At 49.6% G+C, this 13,849-nt stretch overlaps 1 protein-coding gene across 3 annotated transcripts in view; it reads left to right on the top strand.

Annotated features, from left to right (window-relative positions):
• The window catches only part of Gcn1 (GCN1 activator of EIF2AK4), a 62,285-nt gene that overhangs the window by 23,344 nt on the left and 25,092 nt on the right, over positions 1-13,849 (top strand). For all 3 annotated transcript variants that reach the window (XM_021631784.2, XM_060382552.1, XM_060382551.1), the window contains 18 exons: positions 731-806; positions 911-1,070; positions 1,760-1,949; positions 2,029-2,153; positions 2,872-3,050; positions 3,685-3,778; positions 4,954-5,067; positions 5,182-5,380; positions 6,318-6,473; positions 6,762-6,943; positions 7,741-7,821; positions 8,032-8,175; positions 9,498-9,625; positions 9,704-9,893; positions 10,053-10,123; positions 11,402-11,567; positions 11,812-12,006; positions 13,405-13,651. In XM_021631784.2, the coding sequence (XP_021487459.1) occupies positions 731-806; positions 911-1,070; positions 1,760-1,949; positions 2,029-2,153; positions 2,872-3,050; positions 3,685-3,778; positions 4,954-5,067; positions 5,182-5,380; positions 6,318-6,473; positions 6,762-6,943; positions 7,741-7,821; positions 8,032-8,175; positions 9,498-9,625; positions 9,704-9,893; positions 10,053-10,123; positions 11,402-11,567; positions 11,812-12,006; positions 13,405-13,651 (2,697 nt within the window). The remainder of the gene's footprint in view (positions 1-730; positions 807-910; positions 1,071-1,759; positions 1,950-2,028; positions 2,154-2,871; positions 3,051-3,684; positions 3,779-4,953; positions 5,068-5,181; positions 5,381-6,317; positions 6,474-6,761; positions 6,944-7,740; positions 7,822-8,031; positions 8,176-9,497; positions 9,626-9,703; positions 9,894-10,052; positions 10,124-11,401; positions 11,568-11,811; positions 12,007-13,404; positions 13,652-13,849) is intronic.

The raw sequence follows: 13,849 nt of genomic DNA, 5'->3' as shown, positions 1-13,849 counted from the left end.
AAGCCAGTGCCCCTGCTCATAGTCCGTTATTTCTTTTTATTTTATGTGTGTTTATTTTTTTTTTTAATTTTATGTATGTCAGTGTTTGTGTTTATGTGTGTCTACGCCTGTAACCTTTGGAAGGTCAGAAGAGGGAGTTGGATATGGAGTTACGGATGGCTGTGAGCCATCGTGTGGGTGCCGGGAATCCAACCTAGGTTCTCCACAAGAACAACAGGTGCTCTTACCCACTGAGCCGTCTCCCCAGCCTCCCCCTCTTTCTTTAAGACAGAATTTTATTGTATAGCTTGGGCTACCCTTAATCTCATGATCTTCCTGCTTAAACCTCTCAAGTACTGAGGTTATAGGGGTGCACTGTCACTCATAGATGGTAATTTTTAATAACTAAAACCAGTGTATACCTTCTTTAAAGTATATATGTGCATAGTAAAGAGGAAATAAAAATGAACTATAGCTTCATATCTAGTGTTAATCATGTTTACAATTTGCTGCTAATTTTTAGTTCATTTTAATTCTGTTTAGTTAATTTTTGCATGTGTTTGTGTGCGTATGTGTTATTTTTCGTGCCCCTGGGTGTTTAAGGAAACCTTTCAGGAGTGGGTTTTCTTTCACCGTGGCTTCCAGGGATTGACTTTGCGGCTGTCAGGTTGGATGGTGAGTTCCTTTGCCCACTGAGCCATCTCACTGGCTTCACTCAGTTTGAAAGACTTGTGTTGTCTCTTCTTTACAGCCCTGTGTACTGTGCTGCTTCTGACAGAGAGGCTTTTCCTTGACCACCCACACAGGCTCAGCAACAGCAGAGTTCAGTACGTGAGGGCCCCTTACCTTGTCCTGGGCCAAACAGCAAGAGGAGTGGGGGTGTGGCCGGTGGCTGTGGAGAGCCCTTCCCCATATTCCTGTGTGTTTGCAGGCAGTACCATCGGGTACTGGTGGCTGTGCTCTTGAGTCGGACCTGGCATGTGCGTAGGCAAGCCCAGCAGACAGTTCGCAAGCTGCTGTCCTCTCTCGGGGGAATTAAGCTGGCCAACGGCCTCTTGGAGGAGCTGAAGACTGTCCTCAATTCTCACAGGGTGAGAGGGTCTGGGTTCTGCAATGACTCATCAACCTTTCTGTTTCAAGGCATAGTTTTAGCTTGGCCTCTCCTGGGATGTTCTCCCTCTCAGATGGGGTGACTACAGAGTTTTGGTAGCATCTCCACTCTTTAGAGGCCTTCTTCCCTGTTCCCAGACCTTTGATGTAGTTCAACCAAAATAGTTTTGTATATTTCCTTTTTTATTGTTTTAAAGCACTTAATTTTAAATGCATAGTTTTCTTTCTCACTTTTGATTTTTTTTTTTTTTTCACAGTACTTTTGACGGCAGGTAGGGCTTATAGCTTTTTTTTAATACTGGCTATCCAAGCCGTGAGATGACCTGTCTGGATTCTTAGGCAGCAGCAGGAAGAAGCAGGAGTAGACAGTGGAGGCCTGGATTATTTAAGTGTTCTACGTGCCAGCCTTTACTATTTTCCCCTCAGCAGTGTGTGCCTGTTCTCCACAGCCAGTTTTCCGTTTATCTTTTCCCTTAGGGTTTCAGGTGGCTGTCTTGCTCTTTCTTTCCAGGCACATCTCCGAGCCTGTGGAATCCAAGGCAGGAAGCAAGGCATTTGGTTGCACATATTCCTAATAACAGCACGAGAGGCTTAGGGACCCTGCATACTGTCTTTGTGCACTGCCCTGCACAGGGCTCTGAGCTATGGGGCTCATTTGTTCTCTCTACAGGTGCTGCCCCTGGAGGCTCTTGTGACAGATGCTGGGGAGATGACTGAGATAGGCAAGACCTATGTGCCTCCACGTGTTCTGCAGGAAGCTCTGTGTGTCATCTCTGGGGTGCCGGAGCTCCAGGGTGATAGCACTAGCACTGAACAGCTGGCCCAGGAGATGCTGATCATCTCCCACCACCCATCCTTAGGTCTGTGGCTGTGTCGGCCTGAGAGGGGGTGGCTCTTGAGGGTCCAGGCAGAAAGCTTCAAGAAGCCCCTCTCCTTCAGTGGCAGTGCAGTCTGGACTCTGGCCAGCACTTCTCACCAGGATGAAGATTGACCCTGAAGCCTTCATCACCAGGCACCTGGATCAGATCATCCCCAGGATCACTACACAGAGTCCCCTGAACCAGGTATCATGAGCTGGTTTTGGACTTAAGTCAGGGCTTGGGGACTCTCCATCCAGAGTCCAAGATATGAGGGCTCAAAGAAACAAGAGGAAAGAATGGTGTCATGTAGGCTTGGCCTCTTGATAGTAAGTGACAGAATGCACACTGATTGGAGCACAAAAGGGAACTTAGGGCCTCATTTGCAGACAGTGTCTGAGGATGTGAGTAGCTTGGGATGGTGCTGCTGGGGCTCAGCTAGTGCCTATAGGACAGACATGCTGTCTGTACTCCTCATTCATGAAATCTATCTGCTCTCTCAGTCACTCACTTCTCACTGCTTTCCAATGTGTGAGCTGCATTTTCAAATTTCTGTTAAGAGTTTTGGCCTCACAGCTCGTCCTCCCAACAGCTCCATTGGGGAAAGCATGCGTGTCAACTGGCATGTGCCACTTGATCTGTCCCCAAGACTATCCTGGTTAGGGGACACATGCCTGCCTCTGAAAACGGTGAGGCAGCGCTCCCGGACCAGGGAGTTGAGAGTGGAGTGTGCACTCAAAGTCAGTTGTAATAGCAGAGGGAGGGGGAAAGGCTTGTCCAGTAAGGCAGGCTCAGACTACAGCAAGCTGTGTTCAGAAAGCACAGACAGAAAGGGGGAGCCAGTTGCAAGAGTCATTCTGGTGTGCCAGAACCCTATTCTGGTGTTAATTAGGCTATAGACTGACCACATCTGTTTGTCTGGCAGTCTTCCATGAACGCCATGGCCTCGCTTTCCATCCTCTCCCCTGACCGAGTCCTCCCGCAGCTCATCAGCACTATCACTGCCTCTGTGCAGAACCCTGCTCTGTGTCTCGTGACTCGGGAGGAGTTTGCCATCATGCAGACCCCTGCCGGGGAGCTGTTTGATAAGTCCATCATCCAGAGGTGAGACCCAGTTGCTCACTTGTTGGCTCCATGACTTTTCCTCCCCCAGCTCTGGTTTTCATGCCTATTTGATGGAGATATTTATAGGGTCATTGGGAAGAGCTGTCTGTCCATGGCAGAAATACCTGCTTATGTTCCAGGCCTAGTGCTTAGGCCCGCGATATTGGTGAGTCCAATATCTAGCACTAACCTGGTACATAGTACTGAAAAGCTACCTGGGAGCTGGGTGCGGTGTGCATGCCTGTAATTCCACACTTTGGAGGCTGAGATAAAGGGATAGTAAGTTGGAGGCTATCCTGGACTATATAGAGACCCTGCCTGCTTTCAGACAGGAGACAGAGCTGAGTAAAGTGCGTGCTGGCTAGCCAGCCTCGTGAAAATGTCTGGCTGTGTACAGGGTCAGTGAGATACCTTGTCTCAAAGATACAGTGGAGGGTGAGAGCCCGGAGATACTGGAAATTAACCTCTGGCCTCTACACATGTGAGCACATACGTGCATGCATACCTACATGCACATCTGCAAGAAAGCAAAATACTATTAACATCTGACTGGACTTGGTGGCTGTCATGAGGTTGAGGAGCCTTGTGGCTCCTTTTAAGCTGGATAACTGCCTTGCCTTCCCTGTGTTTCAAGTGCCCAGCAGGACAGCATAAAAAAGGCCAACATGAAGCGAGAGAACAAAGCCTACTCCTTTAAGGAGCAGATCATCGAGCTGGAGCTGAAGGAGGTGCGTCCATGGGAGGTCTCTGAGCCACTAACTGGCTGCTTTAGGCCACTCTGCTACATGTAGGCTGCTCCCTTGGATCAGCTGAGGCATTCCCATGTTCCCTTTGACCTGGCCCTGGTCCTCTCTAGCATTGCTCTCTCTTTCTCTGTGGCTTCCTCTTAACCCGCTCAAGCTCAAGGAAACTAGATTCTTACTGGACATTGCTGCTCCGTCTAGCCTATCCTGCCTTTCCAAAGAGAGGCTTGTCTTGATTATTACAGTGCGTGCAAGGCCTGGGTGCCCTGAGAGGCTTGACAGGATCTAAACAGCTGGTTCTGACAGAGCTCTTGCCTGGTGCAGCTGGTTTTCCCCTTGGTCTTCCTCAGGATGAGTTTTTTTGTCTTCCTCATCTCGTCTGTCTGTAGTAAGCTTTGCTGTCTTCCTGGCTTGTTCCTTTTGTAACACTTTTTTTTGTTCCACAATCATTTTATGTATTTGTTTACTTGTTTATTGTCTAACTTTATCTGGGAGATTGTAAGCTCCATGAAGGGAGAAATTTCCTCTTTCTCCCATGTCTCTAGCATCTCAAACAGTTCCTGGCATGAAGTAGGCACTCAGTAAGGACTCGGTGCTCTCTCTGCACCCAAGCTGTCTCTGTCCTGAAGACCCCGAAGTGTGGGGGCAGGCTAAAGTAGTTTTTTGTTTGTTTGTTTGTTTTTTGTTTTTTTAAGATTTATTTATTTGTTATTTATACAGTAGTCTGCCTGCATGTGTGCCTGCATGCCAGAAGAAGGCACCAGATCTCACTATAGATGGTTGTGAGCCACCATGTGGGTGCTGGGAATTGAACTCAGGTCCTTTGGAAGAACAACCAGTGCTCTTAACCTCTGAGCCATCTCTCCAGCCCCTGGCTAAAGTTTTTAATCTGGAGATTATTGATGGTCTTGTTGTTCCCCTTGCCTTTTTTAGTAGAGATTTCTGTTTTAAAATTTGCTTGTTTACGACTTTCTCCATTCTGTAGGCATCCAGTGGGTGTGGCCTTTATAACTGTGAGGGAGGGCATGTAACGGGCTTGGGCCCTGGTTCTAGACTTGAGGCTGGCCTAGAATTCTTTGGGAAGCCAGCTAGCTTTCCCCTGGTTGGGGGCCAGATCTGTTCCATGGGTATAGAATTTGCTTCCGATTCTGACCCTTCAGGAGATAAAGAAGAAGAAAGGCATAAAAGAGGAGGTGCATCTGACTAGCAAGCAGAAGGAGATGCTGCAGGCTCAGATGGACAAGGAGGCGCAAATTCGGAGGCGGCTACAGGAGGTAAGTGGTCACCACCACCGCATACCAGTGCCAGGAGATCACTCTGTGGTCCCACGCTACTCCTTGTCTTAAAGTGGCTCCTAATGACTGTTCTTCTGTTGCCTCTGCTTGCAGCTGGATGGGGAGCTAGAGGCGGCGCTGGGACTGCTAGATGCCATCGTGACCAGGAACCCGTGTGGCCTGACCCAGTACATTCCTGTTTTGGTCGACGCCTTCCTGCCCTTGCTGAAATCTCCCCTGGCTGCTCCCAGGGTTAAAGGCCCCTTCCTGTCCTTGGCTGCCTGTGTCATGCCCTCTAGACTCAAGGCCTTGGGTTAGTCCTTACTGGCTGGCTATGGGGTTATCTCAGGGATGTTTGCACATTGGGCTGGAGGTGCCTGTGGGTGTTCTGAGGAGACCTAACCTGCTAAATACTGTTTTCACATGGAAGCATCTTTGTGGCGCCTCAAACTGGATGTGCCCAGGAGCTATGAAGTGTTTCCTCGAACCTCCATTTTGCATCTTCTTTGCCTTCTCTGAGGAGGCTTCATGTGCTAGCCAGCATCTCATCGTTCTGTAGTAGCTTTGTTCTGGTGCTGGGCATCAAATCCAGGGCCTTGTGTGCACCAGGCAATGCTCTCCTGAGTGAGCCACACTTAGCCTTCTTCATGTTCTCCATGAAGTCAGTGAGAAGGGAAGCAGTGTGTGTCAGTGGTGTGGTTAGAGACCTCTGGCCTTTAGCTCTCTGTTAGCTTTGAAGAAGCATTAGCTGAGCAGGAGCAGGGGGAATTATGGTGCCCTTACTCTGCGAGTCAGTTGGTAACTTCAAGCAGACTTTCCTCCTAGCCTAAAAGGAATGTTCTCATGATTGGAGATGGGGTCTGCAAACTGCTCTGAGAAGGAATGTTAGTTGGTGTGTGTGTGACCTGCCTGACGAAGGAGCTCTGTAGCTAGAGCTTTACAATGGGGTGAATAAGTCTTGGGCACTTGTGCTCCTCAACACACTGACTTCTTTAGTATCAAAAGTATCGGTCAGCTCTTCCAGACATGGTACTACATCACCCCCTAAAATAAAAGAGCAGCTACTGCCTCCCTCTCTTTTTTTCCACGCTGTCACTAAGACATTCTGGCTTAGGGTGAGCAAGGAAAAAAAAGACGACATTCTGGCTTAGCAGAGGCAGGGACAAGGCCGCCTCTGTCCCAGATGACTTCTTTCTGTTGGGGGCCAGATGCGGTGTCTTTGTGGCTCATCTGCTGCTGTTTCTTCTCAGGCACCTTGGTGAGTCATGTGACGCTGCGCCTGGTGAAGCCAGAGTGTGCTCTGGACAAGTCCTGGTGCCAGGAAGAGCTTTCGGTGGCCGTGAGGAGGGCAGTGTCACTGTTGCACACTCATACCATCCCCAGCAGGGTGGGCAAGGGTGAACCAGGTAAGGGACAAGGAGCATCCGGGTCCAGGTGAGCTAGTAGGGGGAGTGGGGCGCTTACTGCACTTTGCTCCTGGGCAAGACCTCTCTCCCTGGCCTTGGTTTTCGCCTTTGCTTTTGCTTAATGTCACCTTCTGAAATTGGGCCGCTCTGGAATAGAAGCAGGACTGGTTTAGCACCAGGTTACCTGCCTGGTGTTGTGCTTGGTGCAGGAAGGTTCCCAGCTTCTTCCCCACCTGCACTCGGCCTGCCATCGCCCCAGCGCGTCTGCTCTGCCACCTGTTCTCACAGATGCTGCGCCCCTGTCTGCGCCAGCCTTCTCCTTGGTCTTCCCGATGTTAAAGATGGTGCTCACTGAGATGCCCTACCACAGCGAGGAGGAGGAGGAGCTGATGGCCCAGATCCTTCAGATCCTCACTGTCCATGCCCAGCTCAGGGCTTCACCTGACGCCCCACCTGATCGGCCAGACGAGGTTGGGACAGAGTTCTCTTACCCATGATTTGAGGGTTGTGAGAGGCAAGGGGTCACGTACTTCCTGACCCTGAGTCCTCATCTTTTATCCATAGCAGTAGTCCACATAGTCTGACAGCAGTCTCTAATATGAAAAGCCATGCTGCTGCTCTTGTAGACTGTGTGCATTCATGTTGCTGTGTTTTGATTTTACCATTGTTTAAGGTTGGGTGCCATGCATGATGCTTTATTTAACTCATTATCTATTCATGGCTATTTCAACATTTTATCTTTTTCCTAACCTGAACAGCACTGTGTATGTTTGCATGTCTTACATATCTGTAGCGCATGTAGGTTTGCAGTTGCTAGGTTACACCTTATGTTCTGAGCTAGCCTCTCACTGAGCTCTTTCCTTCAAAATGAAGCCAGGCTTTGTATGACTTTAGTCCAGCTGTAGCCCTGGCTAGCCTTAGCTCACAGAGAGCCTCTTGCGAGGCTGAGTAAAGATGTGCACCCCCACACCCAGCTGAGATGTGTCTAACTCAGCATTTCTTTTTTACTTGTAAAATTGAGCTTCTCTTCTTAATTTATTCCTATCAGTAGTTCACTCTGGGAGTGTCAGGCAAGCTTCAGAGCCTGTGATAGGCTGGGTTAGCATCTATGAGCTTGGTTGTAAATGAACCTAATGAAGTTTCTACAGTGACTGAATCAGTTCTGTGACCCAGAATGTTTTCCCATAGGTGATAGAATACCGGTAGATTGGCTGCCAGGCACAGACGCCCCCTTTCCTTCATTATCTTCTCTTTGGTTCTTTCCTAGAACGGCCCAGAGTTGCTGCCTCGAGTGGCCATGCTGCTTCTGCTGACGTGGGTGATCGGAACCGGTTCCCCTCGCCTCCAGGTGATTTGCTTTCCCATTGTCTTGTGCCATGGCGTTTTGTGACTGAGCTTAAGGATGAGTGTTCAAGACCTAGTTCTCTCTTGTATAGAAGCATTGCCAGAGCCTGGTTTGATTCCAGGGTCTCAGCCCTGCAACTGCTATGGGTCTAGCTCCCCGTGCATAGAGGAGCTGCTGAACTGAACTGGTGTGTCTTATCAATGCTGTCCCCAGGTTCTAGCCTCAGATACCCTGACCACCCTGTGTGCCAGCAGCAGTGGGGAGGATGGCTGTGCCTTTGCGGAGCAGGAGGAGGTGGATGTGCTGCTCTCTGCCCTGCAGTCCCCATGTGCCAGCGTACGGGAGACGGCACTCCGGGTGTGTGCATGCTTTCTTGTTACTCTGGGCAAGGGTTCCAGCTACATAATGAACATTTGGCAGGATGTCCCTTACCCTCCGGCAGCCAGGTGGCAGGGAGGGGAGTTTGTGGGGTCATTGGTTCCTTCCAAGCTTGTCATGTCTAACGTTTTCATTACTGTGGAAGACCTCATCTAATTGTCAGTCTGGGTTGTGGCTCCAGAATGCCTGTCTTTTTTCCCCCCCTGTGTATTGATAAAATATTCTGACAACATAAGGGAGTATTTATTTTAGCTCATAGTTTCAGTTTATTCTCCATTGTGGTAGAGAAGACATCAGGAGCTTGAGGCTGTGGGTAACAGTACTTTTGCTGTCAGAAAGAGTGGTGGATGCGGGCTTGTCTGTGCTCAGCTTGCTTCTCCCAGAGTCCACAATCCCCTGCCTAGGGAATGGCGCCCTGTACAGGGGTTGGGTGTTCTCCTATCAGTTAACATAATCAGCAGGGACCCCGCTGGCATGTCCTGAGGCCCATTTCCAAGTCATTGTACATTCTGTCAAGCTGACCTAACTCACAGGTTTGGTGCATTTTTTTGGCTGTGTGCCTCTGTTAGGCTTTTCTGTATGGCTTTTAGGCTGTGGTTCCCAAATTCTACTTCCCTCCTACTACCGGGACTTGGTAAAATGTGGGACACATTATGGGCGTGTGATCATTTTTTTAAATTAATTCAACAAGCACCATTTGAGCTCCTGTCTATTGTGTATAGAGTTAGATTAGTAATTTTTACATTAAAAAAATTTACCTTCTTAAGATGGCTATGGTGCACACACCTTTCATTGAAGCACTTAGTAGGCAGAGGCAGGCAGATTTCTAAGTTCAAGGCCAGCCTGGTTTATATAGTTCCAGGACACTCAAAGCTACATAGTGAGATTCTGCTTAAAAAAATTTCAAAACAAAACAAAATTTCTATATTATGCACCATCATTTCGCAAAAGAAAAAAAAGCTGCGTTGGGGTTGTGATGTATGCTCTGAACCCTGAGCTATATCCCTAGGTCCCCAAAAACTATTGAGGAGACTGAGCAGTTCAGCAGCTGAGCTGATTGCCAGCACTTCTTGACCAGCTTTGTCCTGTGCACTTGCTGCAGCAGCGGGGTGTTTCCTGCCTGTGCTGTCTAGTGCAGGATCCGCGTGCTCAGTGTTTCCAGACTGCCTAACTTGGGTTTACTTGTAGGTGGTTTTCCTTTAAATAGCCACCCGCAGCTAATGGCTGTATTTGAGACAGAAGTGAGGAAAACAGGGCACATGCTCCTGAGATGTCAGATCTCACAGTCCAATCCCTCGCAGGGGCTGATGGAGCTCCACCTGGTATTGCCAGCACCTGACACTGATGAGAAGAACGGCATGAACCTGCTGAGGAGACTCTGGGTGGTTAAGTTTGACAAGGAGGACGAGATCCGGAAGCTGGCTGAGAGGTAAGGACCCTTCTAGCAGGGTTTACAGGCACTGCTGCAGGCCCTTGCTTGGGCAGTCCTAACTTTGGTCTGCTGCAGGCTTTGGTCGACCATGGGCCTCGATCTGCAGTCAGATCTCTGCTCTTTGCTGATTGATGATGTGATCTACCATGAGGCAGCTGTGAGGCACGCTGGGGCTGAAGCCCTTTCTCAGGCAGTGGCGCGGTACCAGCGGCAAGCAGCGGAGGTTATGGGCAGGCTCATGGAGATCTACCAGGAGAAGCTCTATGTGAGTGAACTGGGAAGCTGTTGTGGTCTGGGGTCTGGGGAAGCAGGTGGCTGGTCTTCTGCTCAGCTTGTCTCATGGTTCAGGGGTCCAGGCCATTGGTCTGTCTGCCCCCGGGCAAGGGAGAACGCTGCTGGGCATTCAGCCACTTGTTTGTTGCAGCGGCCACCCCCAGTGCTGGATGCTTTGGGACGAGTGATTTCAGAATCCCCTCCAGACCAGTGGGAAGCCAGGTAAAGCCCTTGCTTGCTCTTACTGTCATGCTCTCTGAAAGTACACCAGCTGGGCTGGGCTGGGCTGCACAGAGGAAGTGCATGCTGAAATTAGAGGCAGAAGCAGAGTTAGAACACCTGGACCAGAAAGACCTGTGCTCAGTGCTCTTCCCTTGTGCCAGCTCTGTGCCTTTAGACATTTGTCCTCTTTTTCTCCAGGCTTCTGTTTGCTGCTCTGTGTGAGGGACACACTTCTAGAACCTACCAGGAAAGTCACTGGCCATAGCCCGTTAGCAGTGTGCAACAGGCTCAGCAGTTGTCTCATTCTCTCAGCTACTGAAGTAGTAGCTGGAGGGTTAGGAGGTGTCTAAGAGCAAATATAACCTTGGAAGAAGACACTTGTCACTAGAGTGAAATAGTAGGGCTAGCCTCATGAATGGCTGACCCACTATCTTAGGGCCATCATTGCTGTGACCAAAGCAGCTTCAGGAGGAAAGGGTTTATTTGGCTTACATGTCCACACCACTGTTCATCATCAAAGGAAGTCAGGACAAGAACTCCAGCAGGGCAGAAACCTGGAGGCAGGAGCTGACGCAGATGCCATAGAGGGTGCTGTTTACTGGCCTGATCATCATGCCTTGCTCAGCCTGCTTTCTGAGAGAACCCAGGACCACCAGCCCAGGGATGGCATCACCCACAGTGGGAGGTTCCTACCCATCAATCACTGATTAAGAAAATGCCCTTCAGGCTTACCTGCAGCCCAAATTGCAACCCAAACTGACATTTCCTCAATTGAAACTCCTTGTTGTCCAGTGACTCTAGCCATGTCCAGGTGACATAATAAAACTAGCTAGCACACCTACATTCTCCACTTCTGTATGACTCTGTGTGCTGGTATGCAGTGTTCTATGGAGCCATCTTGCTTAGACCATCAGCTGGGAATAGGATGCAGAAATTTTTCTCTAAGGAATTTTTTGTCTCTTTGGCCGAGGAGAATAATTCCACTTTGTTTTGTTCCCATCCAAGGGCTGTCACATCTGTGTTCTTTAGCATCGCCTCTCTTGCAGCCTGTCTCAGAGATAAAAGGGTGCATGTTGTCTTTCATAGTCAGGGAGACGGAGGCAGACGGGGCCCCTGTGTGCCTCACAGGTGGCTTGTTTAGAACATTGGGCAGTTGCTTTGTGTGGGTTGCGTGCTTGCTGCGCCCTGCCCAGAGCTGTGTTCGCTGTTGTCCTCCATTCACATGGAATGCCCTTGGCTGTAAATCTTGCCGGCCCCCAGATTCTTGATCTTTCCTAGGTGTGGCCTGGCCTTGGCCCTGAACAAGCTCTCACAGCACCTGGACAGCTCTCAGGTGAAGCCACTCTTTCAGTTCTTTGTTCCGGATGCCCTCAATGACCGAAACCCAGATGTGCGCAAGTGCATGTTAGATGCAGCGCTCGCAACACTCAACGCCCATGGGAAGGTGAGCAGGTTTCAACAGCTGGCGGGGGTGCTGAGACTGAGCAGATGACAGAGGGAAGCAAGTGTCTGGGTACAGCACCAGCACCTGCTGGGACATTTCATTTGTGCCAGAAACACCCTATAATGCTTAGGGGTCTGCTGCGAAACTGGCAGACCGGTCAGTATTGCCAGCCCTGGAGGCAAAGCCTGTCATTTTTGATGCAGACTGTAGGCTGACCTGTGGCTCTGGGGTCTGGCCTTTACAGGAGAACGTCAACTCATTGCTGCCAGTGTTTGAGGAGTTCTTGAAGGACGCACCCAATGATGCTAGCTACGACGCTGTGCGGCAGAGTGTGGTGGTTCTCATGGGTTCTTTGGCCAAGCACCTGGACAAGAGTGACCCCAAAGTAAAACCCATTGTTGCCAAGCTCATTGCCGCCCTCTCTACACCTTCTCAGCAGGTACCTCTCACCTGGGGGCCCATGAGTCACTGACGAATAGGAACACATTATGGATAGGCTGTGTAGGATGCTAGCAGCTGAGCAGGCTGACAGAAAGCCATCTCCTCTCCAGGTAGAACCCAGATTTTTTTTCTAACTCATTTGCTAGAGGCTTGTCTATTGTTTGTTTTGAGACAGGGTTTCTCTGTGTAGCCATGGCTGTTGTGGACTCATTTTGTAGACTAGGATGGCCTTGAACTCACAGCAGTCCACCTGCCTCTACCTTCCTGAGTGCTGGGATTACAGACATGTGCCACCATGCCAGGCTCTGAGGGCTTGTTTTTTGGTGTGCGCGTGTGTGCATGCATGACTGTGTTTAGAGTAACTCTTTCACTGAAGATTCAAAAGTTAAAACAAAAAACCAGACAGAAGCTAGTATAGTGGTACCTTCCTTTGCCCAGCAGAGGAGGCGCATCCTTGTGAGTTTGAGGCTACATAGAGTGTTCCAGGTCCGGTAGGGCTACAGAGTGAGACTTTATCTCAATAAACTAACCAAACCACAGACAGGGTGCACTGTGTTGTGCCTGAGGCTCTCTCCATGAACGGGTTCCCTTACGGCATCTCAGAACCATACTGTAAAGGATTTTTCTTTTCCTTGTGTCTGAAAACTGTGCATCTACTTGTAATCCCTTGACTGACATTTCGTCTTCCATAGTCCCTAGTGTCCTCATGCCACCACTCCTGACAACCTCCAACATTTGTTAAAATCAAGCCTTCTAACACAATGGAACCCACAGCTACGGTGATTTGACATTTACACACTGAGGAATGATGAGAGGAAAACACTGAAAGTCTCTTTGTTTTCCGTGGTTAAGCCACGATGGTTCTCTAAGAGCAGAAACCTTGTGTGTACAGTTAGACACCGCCATTCCCGACACACAGTGGTCTCAGTGGGCGCTGAGGGGCTGCAGCGGTACTTACCGCTGGGTGGGGTGAGATGCTTGAGACAGTGCACTTGTGTGTTCAGAACCAAGGCTGCAAGTGAAGTCACAGGAGGCAACGCTTGTGAGCATTGCCAGGGACACCGCAGAGTCTTAAGTGGTTGATTTTGAAATAACTTTTGGCTGTTGTACATTCAGAATTTTTTACTCTTTCCTAATGTCTCACAGCCCTACATTGATTTATGGTGTAACCCGTGTGGGTTGTGAACCAGTTTAGGAAGCGGTGGTTTAGACCAGAAATAGCTACTCTTGATGATTGCATTGTGCACCCTATGGAGCTTGTGTGTCATAATCACCGTACAGAAAACACTGCTTTTCTGATGCTCCGACACTTGGAGCACTGGCTGAGATGGGTGAGAGACAGTGCTGCAGTGTACACTTCCAGGAACAGTCACTGATGAGGTGGCCGCTCCCACAGGTCCAGGAGTCTGTTGCCAGCTGCCTGCCGCCTCTTGTACCTGCTGTCAAGGAGGATGCTGGGGGCATGATTCAGCGGCTCATGCAGCAGCTGCTGGAGTCAGACAAGTATGCAGAACGCAAAGGGGCCGCGTATGGGCTAGCAGGCCTGGTGAAAGGCCTGGGAATCCTTTCCCTGAAGCAGCAGGAAATGATGGCTGCACTGACCGATGCCATCCAGGATAAGAAGAATTTCCGAAGACGAGAGGGTTTGTATCCCTGAACTCAGTGCTGACAGGCAGGAAGTGGGTTGCCCACACTACAGAAGAAAGGAGGTGTGTGTGTCCTGTCCATAGTAGGGCTGGACTGTTCTTCTCCCCTTATTCTTTCTTGCACTGCTTGGGCTAGAAAGCTGCTGTACTGCTAAACTATACACCAGCCCCAGCCCTTCTTATTTTAGTATTTCA

Source organism: Meriones unguiculatus, chromosome 4, assembly GCF_030254825.1.
Source record: "Meriones unguiculatus strain TT.TT164.6M chromosome 4, Bangor_MerUng_6.1, whole genome shotgun sequence".
Classification (NCBI taxonomy): Eukaryota; Metazoa; Chordata; class Mammalia; order Rodentia; family Muridae; genus Meriones; species Meriones unguiculatus.
The sequence above is the reverse complement of the archived record's forward strand: the minus strand, read 5'-3'. Positions and strand labels throughout refer to the sequence as shown.